Source organism: Amphiprion ocellaris, chromosome 13 (assembly GCF_022539595.1).
Source record: "Amphiprion ocellaris isolate individual 3 ecotype Okinawa chromosome 13, ASM2253959v1, whole genome shotgun sequence".
Lineage (NCBI taxonomy): Eukaryota > Metazoa > Chordata > Actinopteri > Pomacentridae > Amphiprion > Amphiprion ocellaris.
The window spans coordinates 31,964,420-31,978,189 of record NC_072778.1 but is presented as its reverse complement, the minus strand read 5'-3'; the positions used below and the strand labels follow the sequence as shown (position 1 = coordinate 31,978,189).

At 42.5% G+C, this 13,770-nt stretch overlaps 1 protein-coding gene across 1 annotated transcript; it reads right to left on the bottom strand.

Moving 5' to 3' along the window:
- Positions 1-5,769: 5,769 nt before the first annotated feature.
- LOC111569863 (POU domain, class 3, transcription factor 4) lies at positions 5,770-8,205 on the bottom strand. The gene has a single exon (XM_023272282.3). It carries the CDS (start codon positions 8,122-8,124, stop codon positions 7,036-7,038), a length of 1,089 nt encoding a protein of 362 aa, XP_023128050.1. The 5' UTR covers positions 8,125-8,205; the 3' UTR covers positions 5,770-7,035.
- Positions 8,206-13,770: the final 5,565 nt, after the last annotated feature.

Here is a 13,770-nt window from a genome sequence, read left to right as displayed (position 1 = left end):
ATTCTTTTTCTTTCTTTAATTACAGTAAAAAAAAATAGAGTAATTTTACGGTCATATACTGTAACTAACTTTTTTATTTTCAGTTTGGGTTAACAAAACATAGAATTTTTTTAAAGTTTGCTCTTTTTCAGTCCATGAAATACAGTATTTTTCTCTCAAATAAGAACAAATTCCTGTAAAATAATACTTTTTGGTGATTTTAATTCAGTAATAAAATAGTCTAATCTTAGACTTAAAGATAGCAAAAAAAGAATTACTATTTTCGCATATCAGCAAAATAATCATACTTTTCTAATTTAAGTACTGTAAAAAAGGAGTAATTTTTAAGTTAAATGTCAAAAGAAAGACTTATTTGTTAAAAAAAAACACACACACTGTTAATGTCGATATTATTTACAATTCTGACTTGTTTTTTTGTGGTTAACTTGTAAATTAATATTTATTATCTGTAATTTAACAAAACAGGCAAAACATGTAAAATAACAGAAAATTGTTTTTAAAAAAAAAAGAAAAAATACAGTTAAATCTGTCTTTTTTTCTTACTGTGTTCAGTGGTGAAAATATCCAAAATGTTGCAAACATATGATCTAATCCTGTTTCTTCTCTAACACTGATTTTTCAGGTAGCAGGAGCATGCTTTGCCTCCATGCTGGTCCTTCTGTTCCTACTTCTCTAAACTGTGGGCATCATCTACTGCAGGTAACATTGACTATGGAGGGCCTCATACATCCTCACTTCAGTGAAACCAAACTATCCTTCCACATGCACTTAGACAGACAAAAAAAAAAAATCAAAGCTTTCTGTAATTTGGGTGAAACAACCCTTTAAATTAATGGCCACATCCCATAACAGATTCACTCCCCTTTGTTTCCTCCCCAAAGTAAACATGAATGAGACGCAAGAGGCTGCAGCCACCACTAGGTGGTGTCACCGTCCAGCGTGGGAGAAGTTCCACAGCTATTGAAGGCACAGCATCCCACAGTGGGTCTGTGTCCTACCCTTATGTAAATGATCAGTCTCGCCTGCTTCCATTTTGTCTGTCCAAACCCCCTCCTCCACCCCCTGAGAATATAGAAGCTCCTCTAACCAGTGGTGTGTAAAGGAGAAATGTGTGTGTGAGCTGTCAGGACCAGACAGCAGAGGATGGAGATCTGTGCAGGGGAAAGCAGATGGATTGAGGACTGCTCCCACTGATGCACACACAAACAAACTCTGGCCCAGGGACCAGCTGTTGTCCTTTTTTTCCCCCCTCCTGCTTCTGTCTGCTCCGTGCCCTCCTCTTCCTCTCCTTTGGATTAAATGCATTTTGCAGTCAGCCTGAGAGCTGAGAGGTAAACAGTGGGGCTAATTGCTTTGACATACTGCTCTTTGTTTTGGCCTCCTGGTGCTAATCAACCACTCGGCTAATAAGTCTGCCTGGCAAGGAGAGCAGCGCCGGGTTTGGGTCTGTTCCGTTGACTTCCACGCCCCGTAACAAAAAGTGTTGCAGGCCCACATTCTGCAGAGTTCCCACAGTGCTGCCGTGGCTGGGTAGCGCCCCGCTCAGGTGTGAATCTATTTATCCTCATTAACGAGCGTCTCCCCAAAGTCAGCCAATTAACACGCTGCTCCTAATGAAGCCATTAGCTGTCAGATGAGGTAGAGGCAGTGCTTGTCATCGGTCCACTGTGTGTACATGCGTGTGAGCGCATCCACTCTTGCTGCTAATAAAAGCAAGAGAATTAATGGAGTGAGCGTGTGTGATAATGAGTTAATGTGGAACAAGCAGGACGAGCAGTGATCAGCCCCTCTGTCTCAAATGAAGATATCAGACACAGTGATTTACTTCACTGTGTGCCATAAACAGGCCCCTTTCCCCCCCTTTTCCCTCACATATACCATCCACTCGTGTGTTTGTGGGTTTAGCTGGAAGCAGCTCCCTCTCTAAACACGCTGTTAGAAATCAGACCTCTTAATTGTGGTCGTGCAGCCGGCTAAGATGAAAATTTGCAACTGTAAATATCACTGTGTGTTCCCTAATGGAGCCATCACGCACAGCAACAGCAGCCATATAGCTTTAATTGTCATGGTGATTGCAAACACATGAGTGCCACGGCTTCGACAGGAGCAGCAACAAGATCACAGAGGCAGCTGTTCTACTGACACACTTATTTTTTTTAACAATTAATTCTCTGTCACTGACAAACTGGAGGTTTTCTGCAGGGTTCTCAGAAGCTTCTAAGGAACAAAAACACAAAATTCTCTCTTTTGCCAGCAGCAACGAGGAACTGCACTTCATTTTTTTCCTCTATTCATAGTGATTCTTCTAGACTTTCATGCTGGGATCAGTTGCCTGGATGTCTCCCTCCCTCCCACTCCCATAACCGAAAAAGCTGCCCAGCCCTGTCAGGGGATGCCAGAGCACAGGATGTGAAATTGATTTTAGGTTACACGAATAATCCTATTGCAGATTCTTCTGTCTTCTCTCCTCTTTGACACCTCCTTCTCCTCTTTCATCCAGCGTCCCACTTCTCTTTTTCTTCTCCTGTCTCTCCAGCTGCAGTTAGAATTGATTCAGAGCCAACTGTCCTCATATTATCAATAACCAAAATGAGGGTCCTCCTCCTCCTCCTGCCCTCCAGGTAATCAAGTTTGGTCACATTTACTGTGACGTTGTGGCCTGCAGAGGTAAGAGAGGACTGATGCTGCTGTGTGAAAATGTGTTGTGAATCTCCACTTCTGCAACAAGTGTGAAATGCTTTGCCAAAAAGGAAGTGTTTATATGATTTAAAACGTGCAATTTGCGAAGGGAAAATATCCAAAATATGTCACTGCAGAAGAAAGAATCTCTTTTTCTCTCAGGCTGAAGGAGGAACACAGCGGTTTTTTAAAAATTTTTAACCATCAAGTGCGTAAAGGTTTTGGTTTAACGACGTCGGGTTTTGCTGTGATTTCAGGACATATTTATGGAAAGTTATCTCCCTGTGTAGCAGCTCCAGCTAAAAGGTTTTTATTTGTACATGACATCTCTCTTGCAGAATGACATCAATGACCCCTTTTTTCCACTAAAAAGACAGTTTGGTTGCAGTGATAGAAAAATCTTTGCAAAATAAGTTGTTAGAAATTCAGATTTACATTAAAGTGATTAAATGCTGCCCATCACTAATAATAATACGGTAGCATTATTTTTCTTTAGCAATATGAGCTACATCCCTAAACTGAATATATCTGTTTTAAAAGAGAATATATTTCTCAATTTTATTTGCTTACATATTAAATAAATTATTATTTTTGAGTGATTTTAACAGTTTTTGTGGTAATTTTAATAATTTATGAAGATTTGTTTGTGTATATTGAAAGACTGATATAAATATATTAAGTATAATGTAGCTGTTCTGCTTTTTTAAATGCACATTACTGCAATTTTTTGGGGTGTTTGGGGTAAATAAACATGATTTAAACCAAACAGGAACAAGAAAAAAACATTTCAGCATTCTTTGGTTGATCTTAGCTCACAAAAGTTCTGGAAACCTTTACTTTAAGACAACAAAACAACTAAAGGTCCAGGAGAAGAAGCATAAAAATACACTTCATGACTTATGTAGAATGCAGAAGTTTGTAGGAAATGAATAAAAGTCATGCAGAGTTGATAATTTAACACGCTTTAACTACAGGAAGGGGCAGAACTGTTGTCCAGAAGTGGTGTGACCACGTGGCTGACTGGCAGCAGATCTCCATTACTCCCATCCTCTCATGTGTCGCTGCTGTTTGGTTCTTGTCTGTGTTCTCGGTAAATAGACTGCAGCCTCGTGCTTCCTCCTGTCTAATTAAAGAGAAATGTTATGTCGGATGTCCTTTCTTTGACCTCCTACCTTGCTAGTTTTACTGCAAACAGTATATCACCGCCTTGTAGACTTTCTTCTGCCTCTGTAATTTTGTGCCACCCTGCTTTCAAGTAGCAGCACTTTAATCCTAATGCATTCATTCACTTTATTGACATTCAGAGGCTTTTTTATTATTTTGGAAAGCTTGGGGGGAAAATAACACTATTAAAAGCTTTGGAAAACAATTTATTTAGAAGAATTTGGTGACCATTGTTGTTGTTTTTTGTTTTGTTTGGGTTTTTTTTTACACTTTTGCCAGCTTAACTTCCATCCAAAGTCTTTGAAACAGGATACAGAATAGATTCAAAGAGTAACAGAAGGTTGGAGATGAGATGTAATTATGAACAAGGTGTGAGTCAGCCGCTGCCATTATCCTTTCTGCCAGTAAACAAGTCGGCTCGGCCTCCAAACTGCTACAACACCAGTCACTACTTCTGCTGCTCCATTGTCGCCGTCCCGTCTGATCATCAGTCACTCAGGATCCGATTCACAGCCTCAATTATCTGCTGGAGGGCAAAGTCGAAGTCGTCTAACCTGGAGCATTTTTTGGGGGCGAAAAATAATTACCTGAAGTTCATCAATTAACGCCTCTGAAGTGTGCTTTCATTTTGCACCTGTTATGTGTTTTTTTTTTTTTTTCCCCTCACCGTCTTTACACGTTTTCCCCAAGTCAATCATTTTTCCACTGGTGAGTTATTTCTGTGGAGGTATCAGTTACTCTTTAAAGACATGTTTGGATGGTGAAGAAGTAGGAGGCGAAAGAGGCTCAAGGATACTGCAGTGCTGCTCTGGACCTTGGCTTGCTTTGCTTGTTTGCTCGGCTTCTGGCTCTTCTCCCTTCCAGGGTCATCTCTTTTTCTTTCTCTCTCTTTTTTTTCTTTTCTTAACCCTCCCCGTCCTGAAATCAGGGGATTATTTCGAACTAAAATAGATGGATGGAATCAATCAGCCATGGTTTTACTTTTCTCTTCGTCTACATAACCACCCCCTTTCACCTCCACCCTCACACCCTTTTTCTCTCTCTCCCTCCCTCTGTCTCCCCCAACCCCCAACCCCCCTCTCTCTGGGCTGCAGACTGAGGAGATGCATAAATTCAGACACATTAGTATTCCAGTCAGGCTCTCCATTTCAAGGCAAGGCCTATAGCACCCTTCCGCCTCTCTCCTCCTTCTCCTTCTCCTTCCCTCTCCAGATCTATTTTTGAATCATTTAAGCAGTGCTGCATCTATAGCCCGACTTATTTCTAAACCATCCCTAAATTATTTTTAGGCATTATGGTGTTTTTTTAAGGGGAATGCAGCTCTATTTCGCCCCTGCACGGCCAATTATACACAGCTTTGAAATGAGATTCATCTGCTTCTGATTGTGTGTGTCTGAGTGTGTGTGTGTGTGTGTGTGTGTGTGTGTGTGTCATTGTGTTTTGCTGTCAGGCCCAGCGGCCCAGGCGATAAATCACGCATGTCTGATTGAGGAGGGCAGAGGGCCCGGACAATAACATTTCAGTGGAACTGCTGGAGAAAGCGTCTCAGTTTGCTGTGATCCAAGGAGCCAAGGTCCTGTTGAACCCGCTGGACACTTTACAGCTGCTAGTGACATGAAAAAATTGCCAAAAAAGTTGCCTTTTGACATGACATTGAATCTGGGTGAAGGTTATGCTGCTTTAGAATAGATTTACTACGATAAAGGGAGCAGAAAATGATTCAATTTCTGACTGATTTTTCACAAGTTTAGGTTGAACCATTAGAGAAACTTTAAAATAATGTAAAAAATTTGAGAGCACAAAAAATTTATTTAAGTGAATTTTAATTATTGCTTTTCCTATAATAATATTTTCTGTGACTTTTAATCTGTTCCTGACTTCTGAATATTCACTCTTAAATCATCAGAAGTTCTGTTTTAGACAGTGGCCAGTTGTAGCAAGAAATGGTTTATTACAACATACATAGTTTATTTCAAAACATAATACAAGCTTTATACTGAAAATAAATAATTACTTGAGCTGTCATCGAAATTTGGAATAAAACCGCCGAAACAGTTCAATCTTACTGAAAATATTTTTTTGTTTGTGTATTTTTTTAAACACTGCTAATTAAGTGCATGAATAACTAAGAGCATTTGTTTAAATTAATGACTTCAAAAGGGTAATATATAAAACTGTACAATATTCGAAAAAATACTTAAGAAATAAACCAAATAACAGGAGTATTTAAGATTATAAAATTTTGATACTGAACGTACATTAAAATTATAGGCAGGTGTATAGCGTCGCCCCCCTCCTCTCTCCTTTTTTTCTATTTCTCGGCTCTGTTTCAGAGTCCACACAGTTTATATGGTCGAAGATGACTGGGAAAAAATATCAAAATCAAAAATAAATGGATTAATAAATAGCTGTAACTGTGTGTGGCTTCATAAGCTACAGGCCATGAGGGAGGAATTTAATCCAAATAATTAAAAAAAATCTTCCAAGTGCTATTATGTTGGTAGCAAATACCTCTACAACTGGAAATGAGGGCCTATATTTGCATATGCAAAAAAAAAAAAAAACAAAACAATAATTACAGATCTGCTACGTTACAAAATAATGAATGTAAATATGGTGAGAACTAAAAGAAGCCCGAGGGAAGCGTGAGGTGGACTGTAAAATAATAATAATAATAATAATAATAATAATAATAATAATGGCCTCTGGTGCTGCTGCAACAAATCAATTAAGAAAAGTGATATTATTTGTTTCACGCCACTGATCATACAACAGAAGCACAGCGTGTGAGAGGAAAGCCCAAAAAAATAACAAAAAACAAAAAAACATCAGTCCCTTCTTATCGTTATTATAGAGCTGATGGAAAATGGTGACACAAACCAAAGGCGCTGGCAGGTTATTAGGCACATTTTTGTATTTATATCCGCTGATGTAGAAAAACAAAGTGTCGGGCTCCAGAGGTGAAATGTGACGGTTGATATGCCGCTATAGAATAATGCCCTCATGACAGTTAGAAAATGACGAAGGCTGAACAGGTATCTCTGTTATTGTTTTCAGTGCTGGAGGCATCTGGAGGAGTCTGTACCGGGACGAGGGCGCGGAGGCTGGAAGGTGCCGCCGCCGCTTCTCCTGCTGCTGCGTCCCTGCGCTCTGAGAGTCCGTGCCGAGGATTGGAGGGGATTCCTCCTTCGGTCAGAGATCGTGGCACGACGAGGCGTCTCCCGCGCTCCCGCTGTGAGAATACGGTCCCTCGTGTGGCGGAGGTTCACCGGGCGGCGTCATGCGCTTCTCCTTCTGCCGCCGGTTGCAGAACCAAACGCGCACCACCTCCTTCTCCAGCTGCAGCGTGTCCGCCAGCGACGTGATCTCCGGCGCGGACGGCTTGGGACACTTGAGAAAGTGCGTCTCCAGAACTCCCTTCACGCTCACCTCGATGGACGTCCGCTTCTTCCTCTTCCTCCCCTGAGCTGCTATCTTGTCTATACTGCTAGCGCTGCCTGTGGACGAGTCTGCCTCCTCCAGCCACTTGTTCAGCAGCGGCTTTAGTTTGCACATGTTTTTAAAGCTCAGCTGCAGCGCCTCGAACCTGCAGATGGTAGTTTGGGAAAAGACGTTCCCGTATAGTGTGCCCAGAGCCAAACCCACGTCCGCCTGCGTAAAGCCCAGCTTGATTCTCCGCTGTTTGAACTGCTTGGCAAAGTGCTCCAGCTCGTCCGAAGTCGGCGTCTCCTCGTCGGAGTGGTCGTGGCAGTGGTGCCCGCCGAGGTCACTGTGCTCGGGGCTGAGTGTGTCCCTGAGGCCCGGGTGCATGCCTTGGCCCTGCGGGTTGGGTGGAGGTGTGAGACCACCGTGGTCCAACATGCCGTTGACAGTGAAGCCCGTCTGGGAGTAGATGTTGATCTGCTGTCCGCTGGTGATGGAGGAGTTGTGGGACACCGGAGTTCCCCAAGCTCCCGGGTGGTTGCCATGGTTGTTGTGATGAGGGGAGTGATGCGCTACGTGCGGGGAGCGGTGATGGATGATGCCGAGCTGCAGGTCCTCTCGGCCTGGTTTCACGTCCTGCTGCTCCATGGAGGCCGACCAGGGGCTGCCCTCCGACAGGCTGCTCGCCCACTGGTGCCCGAGGGGGTGTCCGTTGCTCTGGACGCTCTGCAGGTAGTCGCTCTGGAGGAGTTTCTGGTGTCCTCTGTAGGGGCTAGCAGGCTGCATGGCCTGGCTGTCCGGGTGGATCATGGGACTGGAGCTGAGCAGGGTGTAGGGGCTGGAGGCAGCTGTGGCCATGCTGGCTGCTGAACCCCACTAATGCTACTGAAGGGAGGCAGCAGCTCAGCCTCTGACATCTCCCTCTCTCTGGAGTTTCGACAGCAGCCTGCCACTGACTGACAGCCTCCACCGCCACTCACAGTCCGACGGAGACGCGGTGACGACACGTCTCCGCCAATGACGGCGCAGGTCCCAGAGCCTCCGCCTCTGGAAGCAACAGAGTAGCAGAGCTGCGGGGAGGAAAGGGTTACAGGCAGCCGAACCGGAAGAGTGTCGGTGTGCTGGTCCAGTGGGTCTGGCTGTGGAATGATGTGAGCGTGGAGCGCAGTTCCTGTTTATTAATTAAAGTTTCCAACTGATTTACGCACGAGTTTATTGCTGCTCCTGTCACCCTTGAGCGCGTGCGAAGAAGGAGATTAAAGCGCAATGGCATTTCTTAGACGTGCCAGCACTTAATTTGGAAGGATACAATCAAACTAAGAGCAGTTCTCACTGCTAATTATTAACTTGGAGAATATTTTCTCAGAATAACACATTTGAGGACGGTGTTTTACGCAAAATCGTTTTACGCACGACGCATCCATAATCCTTATCCATTTTGGTCAGACAAAAAATAACGCGTGTGCACTGGCAATTTAATATTTAACTAAGTGTTTACATAAAATATATTTTAAAAATATACTTGACAGGCAGTACTCACACTTTTTGCTGTTACGGGTGGACATGTTTACAACCCCAAAGCGTCATCATTTTTACATATTCTCATAAAAAAGCAAACGTGTGCTCACACAGAAGTCACATTTACACTTCCTGTCTTTAAGAATCTCCCTGGGTTCTGTCAGAGTTGAAAAAGATCTATCTGCAAATCTGAGAGCTAACTTAGCTGCGTAATTATATTTGCCATTAGAAGGCTGCGTTCCAGTCTCCTTATTGGTTTGAAATTCCATTAAATATATTGCTCGAGCTCCCAGGTTAAGCTTGATTTAAATTTGCATACATTTTCATACATTTAGGAGAAATAAAAGAAGGCTGCAGCCACCAGAAAGTCATTAAAGAGCGCTGAGCCGAGCCACAAGCTGGTTGTGGAGACAGAGACGGAGAGGAGGCCGGAGCAGGTGAGCTGACCGCGGGGCTGGGAGTGTGGACAGGGCCGCTGGAGGGTGGACGGGGCCTCGGTAACCGGAGGAATGACAGACAGCGGCAGAGAGGGGAAGGGGGTGAGTACAGGACCGAGTCTAAAGCCTCAAATAGTGCAGAGTAGATGGATGGAAAATAATGCATTAGATTGCATATGTTTGTTGTTGTGTTTATTCTTCTAATTCCAGTGTGGTGTTTGTGCGTAAATTCTTTATGGAGCCTCTTTTTTGAAACTTGGCTGAATATTTGATGTGGATGGCAGTGTTGTTCCAGTGGCCTAGTTTGATGAACAGGATTGCTTCGTTTGAGTCGTTCTGGGATGAATCAATGCGCCGAATTAAATGCAATATAGATAGTAAAGTTGCAGCACAGTGGCAGCAGTGGCGTTTCATTGAGACTCCTGCATTTTCATACGTGTCATATTAAATGACACGCCAGAGCGAACTAATTCTGAAGGATGAATTCTCCATTCTAGAGGAAATGTATCGTAAAAACTGAATTTGTTGTATCTGAAACAGTCAGTGTGAGCAAAAATTGAGGGTTTGAATTCTACGAAAGCCATGAATTTAAAAAAAATGCAGCCGAAATATTTTTCTAATACAAAAGATAAAGTCTGCGTTTTTGAGGCGCATGAGAGGGACTTGGAGAGGGGGTTGTATTGCTCTCGATAGTCTAAGTTTCTAAGTGTAACAGATGCTTCTCTAGAAACGCTCCTTGTGCTGATTCCTTTTATTCACATCAACATTTTTCTGCCGTCGAGCGCGTTTCCATAGCGAGGCGAATAAAAGGCAAATCCCCGCTCCGCGCCTCCAATAAAGAGCCCATTCACAGATAACCCGAGCCAGCCCTGCTACACTTACACCATGCAGCACTGCAGGCTCTGCCCCTGCACCGAGCTGCACATTACTGCTAAATAACTACGACTAATGACTCATAATTTCTTAAATGTCTTTCTTGCATTTGCGGAATGTTAGTTTGTGGTCGCTGGAACGCGGTTTGTTTAGCGGCTTGTTTGTGTTTGTTTGGCGGATGTGAGTGAATCTTGCAGTGATTATGTTGGGATTCGGGCTGTTTACTGTTTAGGCAGTAAATAAAAAACGATTTGTTAACGATAACCTCCGGTAAGATTCATGAGACGAAGAATAGGAGAAGCAAAACTCTGTTCTGCTTTTAGAATATATGAATGCCTTTTCCCTTAAATATAATCCTTTTTTTTAAAGTTGTATTAAATGAAATTGCTTCTTTATGGTGGCAGATTTGTAAAATAATGTTTTGGCCATTTAAATGGTGCTCATCACTTTGAGAAAATATAATTTCCTAATGAGGGTTGGTGTCCATCTTTCTTATTTCTAACTTTATTGTATTTTTTCTCCTTATAATATTTAAACACTCATTCATTGTTTTTTCTCGCCTTTTCCCCCAAAAATATAAAACTGTTAATCGAGTGTAAACATGCAGCTGAGAGCAAAAATGTTTTTGTTTTTTTTTTTTAACGAACAGTTTTTATGACTTATTTTTTGGCTGAATGTTCCTCTCTCCGCATTAGTGCGCCAGGCTGCAGCCTTTAGATAAATCAGGCTTAGTCTGCTATTGAGACAGCCTTGGGCCTCAGGGCGGGACCTGTCACTTGGTGTCGTGACCTTTGCAAACTTTCCCCACGCAGGAAGCCTAAATCTCCGCTCCTGCGCGCCAACAGTGGCCAGTGCTTATTTATTTATATACGTTTACGCAGGCAATGTTCTGAAATCAGGCCTGTTTGACTCAAAAGAAAAAAAAACAGGCGTTGTCTTTTTTCATTTTTTCCGTAATTAACAACGTCTCTTTGGTTTATTTTTTGATAACTAAAGCGTGTGCTTGTTTTCGTTTTATTTAAAGGAATCCAAAAATCCTCCTGTCATCTCTCACTTTAACGCTCTGTCATCCCTGACACCCGCGGCACACACTTCACAAGCTCCCAGACAGTAAAATCGATATTCCCATTAACCCGTGACGTCGCTAATAAAGGACAGTGACACCGTGTTTAGACAAGACGGCCCTTCAGAAACAAACCCCGAAACTAATCTCACATCATTCCGGTGACAAGCAGTTTGTTTTCATCATCATCTTGACTCTAGAACCGTCTTTTTACGCGCTGTTTTTTTATATAGAAGGGCTGCAATGCTGTCAATCACAAACCTCTGTTTGTTTGTGTTTGTGTGTGTGTGTGTGCGTGTGTGTGTCCGGCAGAGGGTTTAGGAGGAAGAAATACATTTACACTGAGAGAATGTCTATGCAGCTACACCTTCACTCCATGAGAGGAGACCAGTGTAAATGTACATTCATAATGCATGAGGCCCGGTGCGTTTGTTTGGGCTGCGACCCTTCAAGGTGCGTGTGCGTAAGTGTGGTTCCAAGTGATTTCAGACATCTGTACATCATAATATTGCAGGAGGAGGCTTTTCAACAAGTTTAGAATAAAGTGTCGAGACTTTTGAAAATGTACTTGTAGAAAATGAGTCTCTGAAGATTGTTGGGGTTTTTTGTCCATGTTCGGCTTCGTTTTTACGCACGGATTTGACGCAGAATTATATTTGGAAATCGCAGGAATTCAGACAGAAACACATCATTTTAAGTTTTTTCTACGTGAAAATTAACTCTATAAATTCAACACAAAATGTGACACTTATTAATAACAAAGTCAGGAGATTATAGGCCATGGACACCATAATGCTGTGATGTCATTTTACTTTTTGTTCGAGGAATAAAAAAAATCAGATTCTTCTTCCCTCAAAAATTCCACACTTACTATCAGCATAGAAGAGGAAAAAACAGATAACAGATCCGTGGATCAGACAAGCTGTAGTGTTTTTTTTCTTTTAAGGTTTTAAAAAAGGGATGAAATTACACCTGAGGGAAAACATACTTTAAATAAGGATTACATTAGCAAAATGATCAGGCAGTCCCAGTTTTCATAATTTACTCTATTTCTTAAGGGTTATTTATGTGATAATATAGAATAAAGAGTGCATTTGTGCTTTGTTGACAAATGGGGGAAGGTGAATATAAATGTGACATGCCATTTTATCAAGCATCATGACAATATTCTGACAGTAAAAACAAAGTTTAAATGCTCAGGATTTGTTCTTTTTTTCCATTTAAAAAAGTGATTTTTCCTTCAATTTTAAGTCATTTAATTTCCCAGAACAACTCAAAAAGACACCGAGCGCGATGAGGTGCTTGAATTAAACATCTCAGGTCTGGATATTAGTATTCCAACTATGATGCAAATTCCAGCGTAAAATTATTTTTTGGTTTTCTAGTTAATTAGAAAAGGAAGTCAGTCACAACAGCGCACAGGCCTGAGGTCAGAGAGGCTTCCAGCCCCTGAAAACGTCTCCCCTCCTTTTACACTCGGGGAACAAACACTCTTTGCAAAAGCAATTGTTGCCATATTATTTTTTATTATCTGCAAGGATTTGAAACACCTGAACAAAATTGAAACTGTTTGTCCTCCTTGCCTTCCCCTCAAACAAAGGCAACGTTTGTCAGAGAGATTATTCACCACTTGTGTGTGTGTGTGTGTGTGTGTGTGTGTGTTACAGGTGCTGTTTGCAGAAGAGGCTTGTATATTGTCCCTGGGTCAATGAAGGAGCCATAGCGGGTAAAAAAAAAAAAAAAATCTACATAACATTACCATCTGTTAAACTTCAAACACAGACACACACAGGAACAGGGAGCATCCTAAACAGAGAGCAGTGGAGGAGAGTAGAGAGTCTATAGAAATGCAATGTATGCTCTTCAGCCCCTCTCCAACGCCTCTTCCACATCCTCCTCCTTCTTCTCCTCTTCTGTGCTGACAGCAGAGAAGAGCTCAGGGTTGAGGCCTCGGATGGCACCAACGAGCAAGAGAGGTAAAAAAAGAGAAAGAAAACAGGACTCCAGAGCAGAAATAAAGAGAGACGGGGTTTGTAAGAAAAATTGTCTCTGCTGAAAAATGTTCTTTTCTTCAAATCCTCACACAAAAGTCAAATGCAGTGGATGTTTAATGAATGGCCCCAGTGAATTTGGTGTAGAATATGAGCAAGCAGCTCTCCGCCACAGCTAAACAACCAGCCAACATACTTTCCCCCGTGGCCCACAAACCCACACACACACACACACACACACACACACACACACACACACACACACACACACACACAGACACACACACACACACACAGGTCCCTCTGAAGGAGCAGGCGGAGCCGGCAGTTGCACATCTGCATTTCAAACACAGACTCTCTGGGATTCATTATTAATTAGCCTGCTGAGCCCTGGAGGACTGGTGATGCTGCCGTCTCACACACACACACACACACACACACACACACACACACACACACTCAAAGACACACATACACTCACACACACACACGCACACACACACACACCTCGTGACCCCTTTGCCCCCTCTACAGTTAGAAAGTCCTCACCAGAATACTGAGCCGTACAGAAACGTTGCTTTCCATCCTCCAACCACTTGCACCTTCCCCAATTTCCCGGCCT

Bases quoted from the DNA above. Each gene is read 5' to 3' on its own strand.
- LOC111569863 (XM_023272282.3), bottom strand. From the start codon at position 8,124: ATGGCCACAGCTGCCTCCAGCCCCTACACCCTGCTCAGCTCCAGTCCC.